This window comes from Pyrgilauda ruficollis, unplaced genomic scaffold, assembly GCF_017590135.1.
Source record: "Pyrgilauda ruficollis isolate IOZ18807 unplaced genomic scaffold, ASM1759013v1 scaffold36, whole genome shotgun sequence".
Classification (NCBI taxonomy): Eukaryota; Metazoa; Chordata; class Aves; order Passeriformes; family Passeridae; genus Pyrgilauda; species Pyrgilauda ruficollis.
In genome coordinates, this window is record NW_024525045.1 from 4,117,220 (window position 1) to 4,132,663 (window position 15,444).

General features: G+C 41.8%; 1 protein-coding gene across 1 annotated transcript in view; it reads left to right on the forward strand.

The window, feature by feature from the left end:
• COL4A4 (collagen type IV alpha 4 chain) overlaps positions 1–11,859 on the forward strand; it is a 68,910-nt gene extending 57,051 nt beyond the window's left edge. The window contains exons 40-48 of the mRNA XM_041475698.1: positions 1,573–1,680; positions 2,271–2,426; positions 3,041–3,139; positions 3,447–3,455; positions 4,858–4,989; positions 7,043–7,159; positions 7,873–8,061; positions 9,844–10,130; positions 10,740–11,859. Of these exons, the coding sequence (XP_041331632.1) occupies positions 1,573–1,680; positions 2,271–2,426; positions 3,041–3,139; positions 3,447–3,455; positions 4,858–4,989; positions 7,043–7,159; positions 7,873–8,061; positions 9,844–10,130; positions 10,740–11,003 (1,361 nt within the window). The 3' untranslated portion in view covers positions 11,004–11,859. The remainder of the gene's footprint in view (positions 1–1,572; positions 1,681–2,270; positions 2,427–3,040; positions 3,140–3,446; positions 3,456–4,857; positions 4,990–7,042; positions 7,160–7,872; positions 8,062–9,843; positions 10,131–10,739) is intronic.
• Positions 11,860–15,444: the final 3,585 nt, after the last annotated feature.

The window sequence follows — 15,444 nt, forward strand, 5'->3', positions numbered from 1 at the left end:
GGACTTAAATACACTCAGAGAACTGCTAGGTAGGGTTGCCACTTGGGAAGAAATTCCTGAAGAAAAAAAAGTGCAGAATATCTGGCAGTCCCAGAACTATAGTGAATCTATCAACTGTTCTGATGTAATTGCAAGATAGAACTGCTTCACAAGATTGCAGCGGTTATTTTAGAGCTTGGTGATATTGGAACAGCACAGAAATGGGAAAAAGCACGTGTTTGAGGAAGGGCCACGGAGAAAGTGAAGAGACTGCAGAGAGGGGGAGAAGGGGAAGGAATTGCTTTGGCTCCAGAACAGAAGGCCCAGGAGGAGTTTATTAATGTGTGTAAATACCTGATGGCATGGACCTGGAGACAGCTCCTTCATAGTGATATCCAGTGAGAGGACAAGAGGGAATGGGCACAAATTGACATACAGGACATTCTATTTAAATATAAGGAAAAGTTTTATTTTCCCTGTGAAGGGAATTGAACATGGGAACAAGTTACCTGGAGAAGTTATGAAATGTCTGTCATTGGAGATACTCAAACTCCAGCTGGACAGAGCTTGAGGCAACCTGCTCGAGCTGATCCTGCTTTGAGGGCAGGGTTAGTCTAGGAAGTCTCCAGAGGCCCACACAAGCCTCAGCAATTCTGTGATTAGAAGTGACATCAGCTTTACACTGCCAGACCTTGCCACAGTCACGTAACACATGGAAGAAAAACAGCAGAAGGTGAAATCTGGTGAACTATTCTAAGATGAAGACACAATCATTTTTCTTTAGTTTGGTTACTAGTTTGTGAACTGGAGGAGTCAACAGAACTGTGCTGTTGAGGAAAAAGAGCAGGTTTAATTCTGAGATGTATTAACACTGTTTGACATTGCATAGTTGAGGTCTCTGATAGTTGTGACCAGCTTTGACAATAAGAGAAAAATCACCAGAAAGTAAATGGAAGGATAGGGTCAAAAGCAAGATTGAAGAAACTAGATTTGTTTTTTTGTAGAAAAGAGAAGGCAACAGAATGCAACTCACATGTTAACAAGCTGCAACTGTTCAAAAGTGTTTGCAGAGAATTCTGCCTGTCACAAGTTAGGGCATAAATGTTTTATTGTGGAAAAATCCAGATTAAAGATTAGGGAAAAAAAATGCATTTAAGGCTAGTAAATTCATCTTGCTCACTGAGGTTTTTAGGAATCAGCATAACTCCCTTTTGCTGGGAACAATCTGTGAATATTTATCCTGCCCCAGGCAGAATCACTTCACAGTCCCCACTCACTTTACATTGTTACCATTTCTCCCCTTGCTGGAATTCAGGAAAATGTGGCTATCCATGGCAATGTGCCAACATGGGATGATGTATTCTTCAGGTTACATAAATTTTATGGAAAGAATTAAAAATTTTAAAATATAATTAATATTTTCACTTTGACAAGATGGCCTCATTAGCCTAGGAACTGGTATGTTTGGTATACAAGTGTGACCATACATTACCTGCATGACTTCTCATGTCAGCATTCTTTTACTTACTAACTTCTGTCTGTAATCTAAAAATAAAAACCTCTGATTTTTTTTTTTTTAATGTGATCCCTTAGGTAGAAGAGGACCTGTTGGACCCACTGGACCTATGGGAAGATCTCCTGATAGTGCCTCCCCTGGTCCTCCAGGTGATCAAGGATTACCTGGTTTAGATGGCATCAGAGGTATTAAAACGAAAAATATCAACTTTTATAATGTAAAAAAACCCTTTGACTACTAGGAATAACAGGGTTACTGTCTGTGAAACAATGTATAGAAGTGCATAGGGAATAAAGAAACCCATCACTACTTCAGTGAACACACAGAGAAGTGAACACTAGGTAGATAACCGACCAAGGACAAAATGCAGATCTCCAGATTAAGCAACTCAGTAATAAAGCTATAAGATATAAATGTAGAGAAACAGTATTTCAATGAATGTACCAGTAACTTCCTGCCTCTTGTGCTTGCACAGAAGTTAAATAACTTTGGGAACTATTCCTGTCATTGTCTTCCTTGAACAAAGGCTAACACTAGTATTTCCAAAAATATGCAAGGGCTGTCCTACATCCTAGAGAAAAAAAAAAAAAAAACCAAAAAAAACACAAAAAACAAAAAAAAACAAAACAAACAAACAAACAAACAAAAAAAAAACAACAAAACAAAAAACAAAAAACACTCTAGAGCAAAATAAAAAATCCCCACCAGCAGAACGTGGCTATTTTTAGATGTCTGTACTTTGTGCATATATTAAGAATAAAGTTCTTTTCCATAGGTGATCCTGGGAATCCTGGTCCTCCTGGAGAGACTGTCTTTGTGCGAGGAGATCCAGGTGACAGTGGCATTCGAGGGGCACCAGGTAATCCTGGGCCACGAGGACAGCAGGGAGCCAGAGGCCCTCCAGGGAGCCAGGGAAGAGAAGGCCCAAAGGGTATGGTCAGAGATGTTTTTAAGGTCTGTGTGCACTAATTCCCAGCCCCTGAGACTGAGCTTTGTGCCCGGGGGTGGCCAGTGGAGATGGAGCTGGGCAGAAGGGGGGGAGGCTGGACATTCCACAGCTCATCCTGGTTACCTACAGATGCAATGGCGCTGGGGTAGAAGGTGAGAGTAGAGACAGATTCACATGGGCTGCTTCACAACAGCTTGTTGGAAGGCACTCTGCCACTCTGAGAATAAGGCAGTAAAACATTTGAGTTTGCCAGATAAGCAAACCGTGACCCCCTCTTCAGGGGTCTTGAGAAACTGTGGAAAATGCAGATGAGTTTGAACTAAGAGAGGTTCATGTCTGCCCCATATCAATAGCCTGGAGCTTTCAACAGATTCTTTAGTTTCAAAACAGAAATCTATATACTCTGCTTCTTTCACACACTGTAGAGAAATCCCAACTACACCAATAACTTCCAATCTCTACAAAAAGAAAAGTCATATAAGTCAGATGCAGATCAGAGAAAGAAGAAGAAACGTGTATTTCTTTGTGTGGCACAACAGAGCTGAGGATTCCCAAGCATCCAGACTGCATTTTATTTTGTTTGGTTTTATTTCCAGGTCCTATGGGGGTCCATGGCCCACAGGGTCCACCTGGTGCTTTAGGACAACCAGGAGACCAAGGTTTTCCAGGAAGGCCTGGTCCTAGAGGTCCCACAGGTACTTATGAACCTGTTGCTTAGTGTCACTCACCTGTAACTGTGATCCTTCAATTCATATATAATCATACTAATGTTAACTTGCATGCAAATAATTTAAACAATCTCAGAAAAAAAGACCCCTGCAGTTGCCAACTTAAGTGATTTCTCATTTGATTAAAAATTTCTGAACTATTTGTTTCTAATGTCACCTCATGTAAGTGATTTCAGTTCTCATTCCATTCTTTACTCTAATTTACATGCCTGAATCTTGCTTCCACCTGCACCTCAATGGCCACAATCTGCTTTCCATTTTTCAAATCCTTCAGGTTTCATAGGTAAGTTCATGACTTTTGATTATTGTTCTTTTCATGGGAGCTCCATTATATATAGAAACATTCAGCTCTTATTAGAAGGTATCCTTGCTGTGGTTTCTAGGAAGAGTAGGTACTGCTAGCAGGACATAGTTCTAATACATATTTCACATAAACAGCACCAATGTCATGAGAATGCTCTGCTGAGAACTCTCATGCTAGGACATCAATCAGACTTGTTTCTAGTTCTTATTTGGGTTTTTTTGGTTTTCACACAAGATGCTTTCTAACCAAAATCATAGCAAAAACTTGAATCCTAACAGTGGATTACTGCAAAAACTGAGCTTTCCATCTGACCAAATGATCCAAAATGCAAACAGGCAAAGCTGCCAGTAACTTTCAATATATATAATGTGACCATTCTTTTATTATTATTATTATTATTATTATTATTATTATTATTACTTCAAATGGCTGTCATGGGCTAGCCTTTTTAGCCTGCCTATTGAAGTTTTTGCAGAAACAAAATAGGCAAAAATTTCCATGTGCTAAGGTGTTTGCACTGAAGCTGGGTAGGTGCACTTTAGGCTATAACTCAAATCAGTTTGGGACACATAAGACTGAAGCTGTATACCAAATATGTGAAATGTAGAATCATTGAATTAAGTTGGAAGAGACCTTCAACATATCAAATCCCACCATTAACCCAGCACTGCCAAGGCCACCCCTACACCATGTCCCCAAGTGCCACATCTACACATCTTTTCAATGCCTCCAGGGATGGTGACAACACCACTTCCCTGGGCAGCCTGTTCCAGGGCTTGACAGCCCTTCCCATGAAGACATATTTCCTAATATCCAATATAAGTCTCCCTTGATGAAACTTAAGGCCATTTCCTCTTGTTAATTGGGAGAAGAGACTCTCTACAAGCTCCTTTCAATTAACTGTACTAGAGCAGTAAGGTCTCTCCTCCAGACTAAATACCCTCAGTTCCCTCAGCTACTCCTCACCTTTCCCAGCTCCATTGCCTCTCTGGACACGCTCCAGCACCTCAATGTCTTTCTGGCAGTGAGAAGCCCAAAACTGAATATAGGATTCAAGGTGCAGCCTCACCAGTGCTGAGCACAGGGCAATGGTCACTGCCTGGTCCTGCTGGCCACAGGCCAGGATGCCACTGACCTTCTTTCTCACTTGGGCAAAGATCACAGACCAGCTAACACACACTTGCTAACACTGGCTTGCCACACTGTTCATACTGTGCTAAAAGACTAAGAGTGAAATTAAAACAGTAGGACTCAATAATTCAAGATTTTAAAATACTTAAAGTACACTCTTGAAAACCCAAATCAGCTACCATTTATGTTGACTTTTTGCATGGGAGCTATCAGCCAGTCTTCCAATTCACTTTCCCATTACACATTCCAGGTGACCCTGGTGAACCAGGGGAAGTGGATGATTCGTGCCCTACAATCCCAGGGCCTCCTGGGGAAGCAGGGCAAAGAGGAGAGGATGGCTCTGCAGGACTACCAGGGCCAATAGGCCACCCTGGACCCCAAGGTAAACTCATGTTTTGAAAGGTTGGATGTTCTTCTCAGCCATTTAGACAAGTTGAAAAAGGTCAGAGTGTCAGAGTTACTTGTCTGTGTTTTACCCTCTTTCTTCTCCTTAAACACTTACTAACAGTCTCCAGAAACACATAGTGGGCTGGTTAATGCTGAGGATGATGGATAAATGTAGCTGAACCAGGCTGATTGAGCCTGCCTGAACTACATTCTCATTTCCTAGGCCAGGCAGGGCAAAAGCACAAGACACTGTTGAGAAAAAAGTTCTTCAAGTAGTATTTTTCCTTTTTCCCCACCAAGTTATAAAAGCAATGCCTCAAAATATCCCTGTGGTTTAGACCTGTTTGGAGGATGTTTAAAATGTACATGCTTTAAAATCTAGCTATAATGAATTCCAAAACTCTGGTAACCAAAGTCCTAAAAGGACACTGAACTCAGAGAAGTGGCTACAATGGAGGTCTTTATCTGTTAGAACATGAAAGAGTTACCACCAATGAAAAATGACCAAAGAGATCTTAAAAGGAAGTGATGAAAGACTGAAATGTTATTCTGACAGATGAAAAGAAAACAAAGGTGATGCTGGTACTGGTGATCCCAAAAGAGAGGCCACCTTCATAGAAACACAGCATGGGCTGTATTGCAGAGTGTCTTCAGTTTAGATGGTGGAATCCCTTGTGTCGTTTTAGGTATTTCCTACTTGGGAAACCAAAGTTTGTTGTGTTGGCTGCTCTGAGTCCAGAAAAAAAACCCCATGATTGTCTCCCAGGAGATTCCCTGCAGCAGTCATTCCCATCATGAAAGGAAATGATGCAGTTTTCAGTTAACTCTCTAGTTTTAGTTATCTTAGTTGATTTGCCAGCTAAAAGGGGTTTCTGGGGTTACACAGCTGTGTTTCCATTACATGCATCATTAAGGGTTTCTGTAAAACCAGGTGATACAGTGATACACATATTTGCACTGTTTTTATGAAAGAAATAAAGAAATAGCAATGCTTTTTCCTTCATTAAGATGGGAGAATTCAATTTTTTCCTGGCTTGGAAGGCAAACAGTAAGTTTTACTGGCAAAAGCAATGGATTTTATTAAAAGCCCTTAATGCGCTTAAGCTTTGGAAGAATAACTCTGCAACCAACATAGAAAAGTTGTTTTTTTCTTCTTTTTTTTTTTTTTTTTTTTTTTTTTTTGACTGGTTCAGACTTTCTTAGTAAAAAGTAATAAGGGGAAGTTTGAATGCTGTGAGACAACCTTGAAATTACTCAGTCTGCAGGTTAAATAGCAAAGTCTGCAAGGAATGAAGCACCATTACTGAGAAACAACTGTGGTGGGTGCTAGAGAAACACCCTCATCTGAAAACTGGTTTTTATGAAAAGGGGAAAACCACTTCTAAGTGCAACAATACCTGATAAGTGTTACTTTGTTCAATTCAGATAATGTTTTAGGTAGCCAGTGAACAGGCCCATCATTATCTGCACCCTACATGAGATGTATCTTTTACTGTCACAGCCAGACCTTCCCCCTAATGGATAAAGTGCTTGGACATGTGAGAAACACAAAAAGGTGAGGCCATCAGGAGCCTAAAAATGTCCAGTTCTGCAGTCTCTCCCTGTTCTCTAAGTACTCCAATACATCCCTTACTTCAGAAAGAGTTCACTATGTGTACTAAGACTTTGCTGAATGGAGTTCTCAAAGCTGACAGCTTGGCTTGCCTCAGGAGGAGTTACAGCTCATTCCATGGTGCAGATCCTGATGGGAATTCTGCACGAGGCTTGCATGATAACGATTGTGGGGAGTGCTTTGGTTTCAACTGTAAATCACACAAGATCTCTGAAGAGGATGGAAAACCTCATCAGGAGCTGCTGTTCCTAAGTCATACCTCTGAGTTACTGCTGTGGTCACAGGGTGAATAAGTGGTAAAGAGAATTGCCTGCAGAAGCAGTTCTGCACCTCGCTGTCCTGTGTCCATTTTGCTGACTGGCCCTTTGTGTTTGGACAATGCAGAACCTTAAATACAGCCCTTTGAAGGAAAAGCATATACTTTGTATTTATCTAGGCATAAAAGGTGAAGAAGGATCTTATGGCCTGCCAGGTCAAGATGGGTTACCTGGGGCACCTGGACCACCAGGTGACCAAGGAAGCCGAGGAGAGCAAGGATATGCTGGGCCACAAGGTAAGAACAGAGCATGACTTCAGGGGGGAAATGTGTGAGATGATGCACAGACTCAGTTTTTTCTCTTCTCCCCCAATTCCCACATGGATACAGCCACCTCTAGCCTGAGATTCCATGACACCTCTTGCCCCTTCTCAGTTCAAGCACTGACAGTGACATTTGTGAATGATTTCATAACAAGACCCGTTGGAAGAAAATTTATCTCAGCATCCATTACTAAACAGAAAGGCAATTAAGCACCCATGCTCAGACAGAATCTATCAATAGGCATGCATCTCTAAACCAGGGCTAATGGGGCAACTGTCTGGCAGTAATTAAAGTTGTATTTTACCTGTGACTGCTCTCTAATAAATTAAGACTTTAATACCTATGTGAGCAAGAGGCATCGACTGTTACTGCAAGGATTCAAATTCAGTCCAAACGTTCTGTTCATCCTAATGAGTAAGTCAGAGAAATTGCCCACTTCAGTTCATTTCTTAATCCATACAGCACAAGACAGAGGTACAATAGAAAAGCCAAGTGCCAAGCATTCAGTAGCAATGTAGTTCATTTCTCTCCCAGAAGAAGGATAACAAAAGTCTACTTGTGTCTTTATTGCCCATGACAGCCTTGAAGTTGTATTTATATTCAATTGGGAACTTATTGAACATTTACACACAGCAGGTGTGAACATTGTATTTTATCCTAGTAAATTTCTTTTACCTTTCTGCAAGGTCCACCTGGCCAGACTGGTGTCCCAGGACAACCAGGTCCCCAAATTAGATCTGCAAGTGGATTCTTGCTTGTCCTTCACAGTCAGTCAGACAGAGAACCACTCTGCCCACAGGGGATGCCAAAGTTATGGACTGGCTATAGTCTGCTGTACTTGGAAGGACAAGAGAAAGCCCATAATCAAGATCTTGGTATGTATTGTATATAATTGCTCTCCAGCTAAGGGATAATATGGTGTTATCTATACAAGGAAAGACAAGTCACATGGAACAAGCTATAAAACTGTCAGCTACTTATTTTCTACACTAATTTACACTGATGATAATGAACTTGGTTATGCTGCCCTCTTGTCACCCATTTAAAATGGCTTTCTGCTGCTCTGCAATTGCATGCAAAAGTACTTCTAAGTAATTTTGACTTGAAGCTGGAGAGATGAGGGGTTTATTTCACTTATCCCAGCTCATTTTAGGCTGTCTTTGAAGTCACTGGAAAGATTTTCCTAGGTCAGAAATGTTATTTGGCCACTCTGAAATAACTCCCTGGAGGATCTGCTCCTTTTTTACTCTAGACACAGCTTGGCAAAGAGCTGGTTAAGTTGGGTAAGTACAGTTGGGCAGTATAAGTAAGCTTTACAAGTAAATTATGCATCATGTGTACAGCAGAATCCTGTGCTTTTCAGAGTCAGAAGCTAATATTTTTTGGAAAAGCCAAAGCCAAATTCCTTCCAGAGACAGGTCCTTTTGGTGCCTTGGGTCACTTCTTCCCTGTCTTTTACAATTCTGACTAAAATTACATGTCTAAATAAGCTGCCTGCCTTGAAGCCTGAGGAACCGATTGGTGGCAATTTGCACAGAAAAAGTTTCCTAAATTCTTGTTGACTTGTTATACAAGAGTTAGAGAAGTCTCTGAGGAGGAAAGATCAAGGACCTAATAAGCTGAACAAAAAAGAAGTGTTTAAAAGAGCAATAAAGAGAGCTATTTTTAGAATAGCAGTGATGTTTTAGAATGTTTTCACTATTGTGTGTTTGGCATTTCCCAGGAGAGCCAGTTGCTAACAGAATGCCTCATAACAACAGTGAAAATAAGATTCAAAGAAAACGGAGTCCTTGTCTCCTGTGTGATTTTGCAGGCATTTTTCCTACTCAGGCTGCTCCAGATCCTTCACTAGTACTGGAATGGAATATTATCAGTGATAAACAAAACTGGATTCCGTACAGAAATGTCACATGTCTTTAATGAAGGTGTTTGGGTTTGGGGGCATTACAGAAATAACACTTCACACACCGAGTTGAAGGCAGAACTTTGTGCAATGATTATTGCTAACTCAATAGGCCATCATGAAACTGTTCTAAATTCAGTTCTGGAAGAAGTTCACCACAGAAGTATGCACTGGTGACTTCTTGGTTCCCACTGATGTCTGCCTGATGAGAATTTTGCAGGATTGGCTCTGCAAAATCCTTCAATCCTTTTATTCCACTTTGGGAGTCTGTGAAGCCTTTCTGGAAGGCAGTAGAATAGCTGCTGAGATTTCAGCTTAATGGACTGCTGGCAACGGCTTGTCATACTTCACAAAAATGTTTCTATTTATCAGTATTTTCATTTGGTTTCTCACTGCTCCTAATGAGTTTGTAAATAGCTGATCTCCTTTTAAACCAGCCGTCACCCCTTGCCTAATTTATTTTTCAGTGTTGGCACAGCTAAGAAATTTGTTATCATAACTGTTTCTCATGGTGGCAAACTACATCATGTTTAAATATCAGATTGATACAATTAAATATTACTGGTCAAAGGAAGATACTTACTGCTAATAGGTCTCTGTTTACATGACATTTTGGTAAAGGGCTTGGGTGGTTTAACATCTGTGCATTACCTAAAATGCTAAAATATGTAATTTTGTAGCAACATTGGCCAGAACACAATTTTCAACTGACCTGGGAAGTGAAATAATTGGCACCACTTGCTGTTATTTTCAGGTCTGGCAGGATCCTGCCTGCCTGTGTTTAGCACCATGCCGTTTGCCTACTGCAACATCAACCAGGTGTGTTACTATGCCAGCCGCAACGACAAGTCCTACTGGCTGTCCAGCGCCGCGCCGCTGCCCACGGCGCCGCTGTCCGAGGAGGAGATCCAGCCCTACATCAGCAGGTGCGCCGTGTGCGAGGCCCCCGCGCAGGCCGTGGCCCTGCACAGCCAGGACCAGTCCATTCCCCCCTGCCCACCCAACTGGAGGAGCCTTTGGATAGGATACTCGTTTTTGATGGTAAGAAAGTGGGTGCATGATTATATAGATGTGTTTCTTTCATCCAGCTTTTGTATTCTAAAGGTTCAAGGATTTTTAGCTCTGAGAAGTAAATTATTCAATGTCTAGCAAACATTAAAGAGGAAAATTCACAAGAAACGAGACAAAGGTTAGTTCCAAATTGCAGAACCCGGCTGTAGCTACATATACTGTACTCAGAGACTTAAGATATGCATTCCTTGAAATTACAAAGGTTTTGCCTCCTTGTCTGTAATAAACAATGGGATTTTCATGTACAAATACACAATTTTCAGAATTAGAGCTACAGGTCTTTTTAATGCCATCCCCAAGCTACATTTGCAGCAGTTTGGATAATGGCACCATTCTGAATCAACCCAGACTACTCCTTCCTTCAGTTTGATAAATACCTGAAAGTTAAGTGAGCTGGCTCTAGACTTTGAGATTAATTTATTACAGAGCAAATTAAAATTTTCTCCAGCAAGAGAATCTTACTCCAATATAAAATTACAAAAAACAGCAGAGTTAAAAGCAAGTAGGGAAAAAGACAGATGAACATAATTTACCTATTTTTCATGCACAGTTACCAAGTTGTCCCTTTGTTCTTTCCAGCACACTGGATCTGGTGACCAGGGTGGTGGACAGTCCCTTATGTCACCCGGAAGCTGCCTGGAAGACTTCAGATCAGCACCATTCATCGAGTGCCAGGGCCAGCGGGGAACGTGTCAGTTCTTTGCTAATGAATACAGCTTCTGGCTGACCACCGTGATGCCTGAGCTGCAGTTTGCATCAGCCCCCGTGTCAGGAACTCTTAAAGAAGGACAAGAGCAGAGGAAAAAAATCAGTAGGTGCCAGGTATGCCTGAAGCATGGCTAGGAAGCAAACCAAAAGCAGGCAGCTACAGAGAGGCTTGTGGGAGGATGAGCAAAGTGCTAAAGGTTTAAACAGCAGCTCGTGTTTGAATCTGTGTCAAGGTGTGCAGCACTGTTCTTTGCTGGAATGGAAAAATGAGACACAGATGAGGGGCCTCATCCACCCATGTACACACATCCACAGGCACTAAAATCTTGTGTAAAATAATTAAGAAAATATGAAATTCTGTCCCATTGGAGTTCACTGCTGTAAACTACAGGGAACAAGGTGAGCTTGGAGGATTTAGTCAAGCTGGGAAGACCAAGGACACCATACCTGTTGTGCAAGAGAATGGATTTCCTGTTAGAAATGGCATTTACAGCAGGAAGAATATGTGCATTTACATGGCATATTGTAAATATTTATCCATATTGATAGAAATGTGCAAACATATAAATATCAAAGCCCTGTAGCTGAATTTCCCAAGCTAAAGTAACTTTGCACTTGCTGGTTCTGAGGGAAGAGAAAAATGCAATTGTTAAAAAATAATCTAATAATAAAAACAATGAAGATCAAAGTCTTTTACCACTGCAGTACTGAACCAGACTCTGAAAGAACTGCTAATTGGGCTTTCATAATCAACAAAAAGCTGCAAATCCATTTAATGGGAGATTATGTAAGAAAATAAAATTAGCTGAGATAACAAATCCTTAAAAACTTGTATTTATATTTACAATTAATTTCTAAGAGCAGTTACATTAAATTATTAAACTCTAATCCAAGTTTCTGAAGCAACAAAGCAATTTCTAATATTACTTGAAAAGAAACTGTGACATGGTGATAAAATGGGTGAATTTATCTGAGTGATGAATATAAGAAGTGTTAGGACAATAAATTGTGTTCATTCTTTGCTTCTTTGTTTGTAAATACACCACGAAAAAAAAGAACCATCACCATTAAGATCCTTATGGAATGACAGCTCTGAACATCCTTTTTATTTTTTAAAGCACTAATTGTAAAAATGCTCATATCCTAAAGCACTAATCACCTTTTGAAAAAATGAAAATACATTTGTACCGTCTTCATTCATCTGTAAAACCAGAACTATTAAATGGTTCTATATCATGGGGAAACATCTGAAAACACAGATTGTAAGTGGAGAATCCATCATGTGCAGAAGGGCCACAAATGCCCCTTTTACCACTTAAATAAGCTACATTTTACTAGAATGTAATCAAACGCTTTTTCCAGCACTTTTCCTTTCAATTTGTGTTCACTGAGGTGCCCCCAGCAAAAGGATTTGCAAGGAAACTGAATCCTCATCCAAGGGTCCTAATTCAAAGCAAACTCCCTCTGAAGCCATCACGAGTACAACAGGGTGATCAGCCAATTTAAAAGCTGGATACACAAACTCAAAGAGCAGGAAAGACAGACATTCCAAACTCAGCCAGAGGAAAATAAAACAGTCAGAGGAAAAGTCCAGTCGAGTGTAAATACATCTGACTGTGCAACTTCCTCCTGACACAACCAACCAAACCTCTCTGCCGTGCTGTGCTTACATGGTGGTCAACTGACTCTGCCCTTTCACCTGGGCAAGGGCCAGGAGCCCTCCTGGGACATGTGCCATTCCCACCTGTGCCAGGGAACATTTCCCTCTGGTGCTGTGCCCGCTGGGACAGGGCACACCTCGGGTCACTGCTGGGTGATCCTGACTGCATCTGCCAGATCTGACACTGGAGCAGGGGCCAATCCCTGCCACTGACCTGTATGCAGGAATTCCATCCCCTCCTGATTCAGGCTCATCCTACAAGCAGGGCAGAGCAGCTCTCCAGTCTGACATAAACGCCAAAGTCTTGGCTCTGTGAGGTGCTGAGCAGCTCAGGAGCTTCCTGTGGGAAGAAAGCAGTGGGTGGAGAGGAGCACCAGTGCGGAGGCCACCCATTCTCCAAGGTGTGCAAGCTGTGATTCCAAAGAGGTCTCAGCTAAAGCCCCACGGGGCTGGGAGCTGCAGCTGCTGCTCACAGTCACAGGAACAGACACCCAGTGGCTCAGGTGATGGCCCCATTTCCTGAGTGGATTTAGCTGATTCCACACTGAGGTCTATTTACGAGCCTCACCTGACAGTGCTCACCAGCTCCTGTCACTCATCTGCAGCCTCTTTACAGGTGAGAAACTCTGGAGAGGGGCTGTGGCTTTCCTGGAAAGCAAAGTGGGGCTTTTGGTATAAACTGCACTGAGGTAAACAACAATCAAAATCTCATATACCGTGTTACTGCAAACTGGGTCATAGGGACAAGGTGAAAACAAGGGAGTAAAAAGGGTTTTTGGAATTGCATCTGTGTTCACCTAACTTGAGCAAATGCACCAAAAAAATCTTTAAAACATCAGCAAAAAACCTCACCAATAATTTAAATAGGCTATTTCACAGCATTTTACCATGTTGCTCTTTTGTTTGCTTTAAAAACATCACACAGATTCCCCCCAAATCTGTGTATCATTTTGATGCAGAGTTTTTGCAACTGTGCCAGTTCCATTTTACTATGGTCTGTAAGAACATATATAGGAAATGTATTTTTAAGCTACTACTGATAGCTCAGATATTTCATAAGTGTGCAAATTCCTGTTCCATGCTCAGCTAGCTCCATAAGGCATTTGTCAGAAATATTGTACTAATTCAAAATTAAATTGCAGATAAATTGCTTAATATTACACAGCAAGTAAAACAGATCAAAGTATAAAGCAGCAGATGCTTTAACTCTGCAATCATTTGTCCAGTGACTAAAAGCAGAAAAATAATTGGTAAATTATTCATAGGGAACCTATTTATGAAATTCAGTGTGAAAAGGCATAGCTAAAATTGCTAAGAGTAAAAACACCCCTAAAAACAATGGCTTTGTGCTAGCCCTTGAAGTCCAAATTACCCTTACTATGGCATTCCAGAGTCTGGACCTTGTGCAGGCCCAGTCAAGAAGTGAATTTTATCCCCAACAGCAGGCAAGATATTAAGAGCAACATGAAAATTATCGTGGCTGCACTTGGAGGTCACTGAAATTGGAGCCATTTGGGGTGAACTGCCCTGGAGTTAAATTCCGATCTAGTAATTTCTAATGAAATTTGCTTGCCTATCACCCTGGCAAACCATGGTCAGGACACAGGGAAGTCCTGGTTCTAACTCAAGGCAAATCCTCAGGGCAGGTGACAGATTCTTGTCCCTCACATCCCTGTGCATCAGGATTTCTAGAGGATAACAGGTGGAAGGAAAACACTGCATGGCCTGAAACCTGATCTTCTCACAAGAAATGTGGCCATTTTTGCTTCATTTGATGTTGTTCATTACAAGGAAAGAGATGCACAAGCTGAAAACATCTCTTGAATGTCATCTTTTGGTGTATACAGAGCATGTCAAAAGGAAGAAACTAAAGCAAAACTTAAGTTTAGAGTCCACAATGCACATGCATAGAACAGGTATCAGAATGAGAGGACAGCAAACAGCTGCAGACAGAGGTGGTGCTTGGCTGGGGCCTGTGAGCTGACACAGCCTCCTACAGAAGCAGTGCAAGGGCCATGGCCAGGCCTTGCTGCCTCAGGCTCCTGCTTCTCATGTGCTGAGAGCTGTCAGGGTGGGGAGCTGGCCCTGGCTGGCAGCCACACATCTGCTTCACCTCCCAGCAGGACAGGAAAGAAAACAGGAGGACAAAGAACACGAAAATTCATTGGTTGGCATACAGACGGAGAAATCACTTACCAAGTACTGTTGGGGGCTGAACAGACTCAGCTCAGGGAATTCAATTTATTATTTTGGGGAAAAAATTGACAAACCTTAACATACCTTTCCTCCAAGTTTCCCAGTGCCAACTCTGCTCCCTTGTTACCACAGCGAATGCCAGTTAGTCCCTTCAGTGAGGCGGGGGCAGCCAGAAGCTTCTTGGGACAGGTGTTATTGCAGGTACAAAGTGGCTTTTCTGTGCCGCACCTTCCTTCTCACTCTCTTCCTGTGCTCTGACATTGTTCCTCTGTAGGCTGCAGCCCTTTTGTGGCAGTACCTGCACTGGCATGGGTCCTTCTCAGAATCACATTATTATGTGCAACAAGTTTAAGCAAAACTGGTCCAGGGATTCTTCCAGGGTAAACTCTTAACCAAAAAAACCTCTTTCCTACTTTGGCTGGTTCATGAGCACCAGAGGAAAACAAAAGTAGTATCACAACAGCCAAACCCCAGAATTCCTACACTCCATACATTTTTTGCCTGTATTTAAGGCAATTTAAGCAAAGCTTTTATCCATTAACCCAGGCAGCTCACTTGTTTGGAAAGGATCCCCCAAAAGCTTTAAAACACACTCTGGAGCGGACTGAATGTGCTCTGCACCACACCTGCTCTGGGCACACAGGGCCAGCCTACAGGGACTGTGCCAGCCCTCCAGCACAGTGTGTGGGGCCACACCAGCAGCCCTCAGCAATGCTCTGA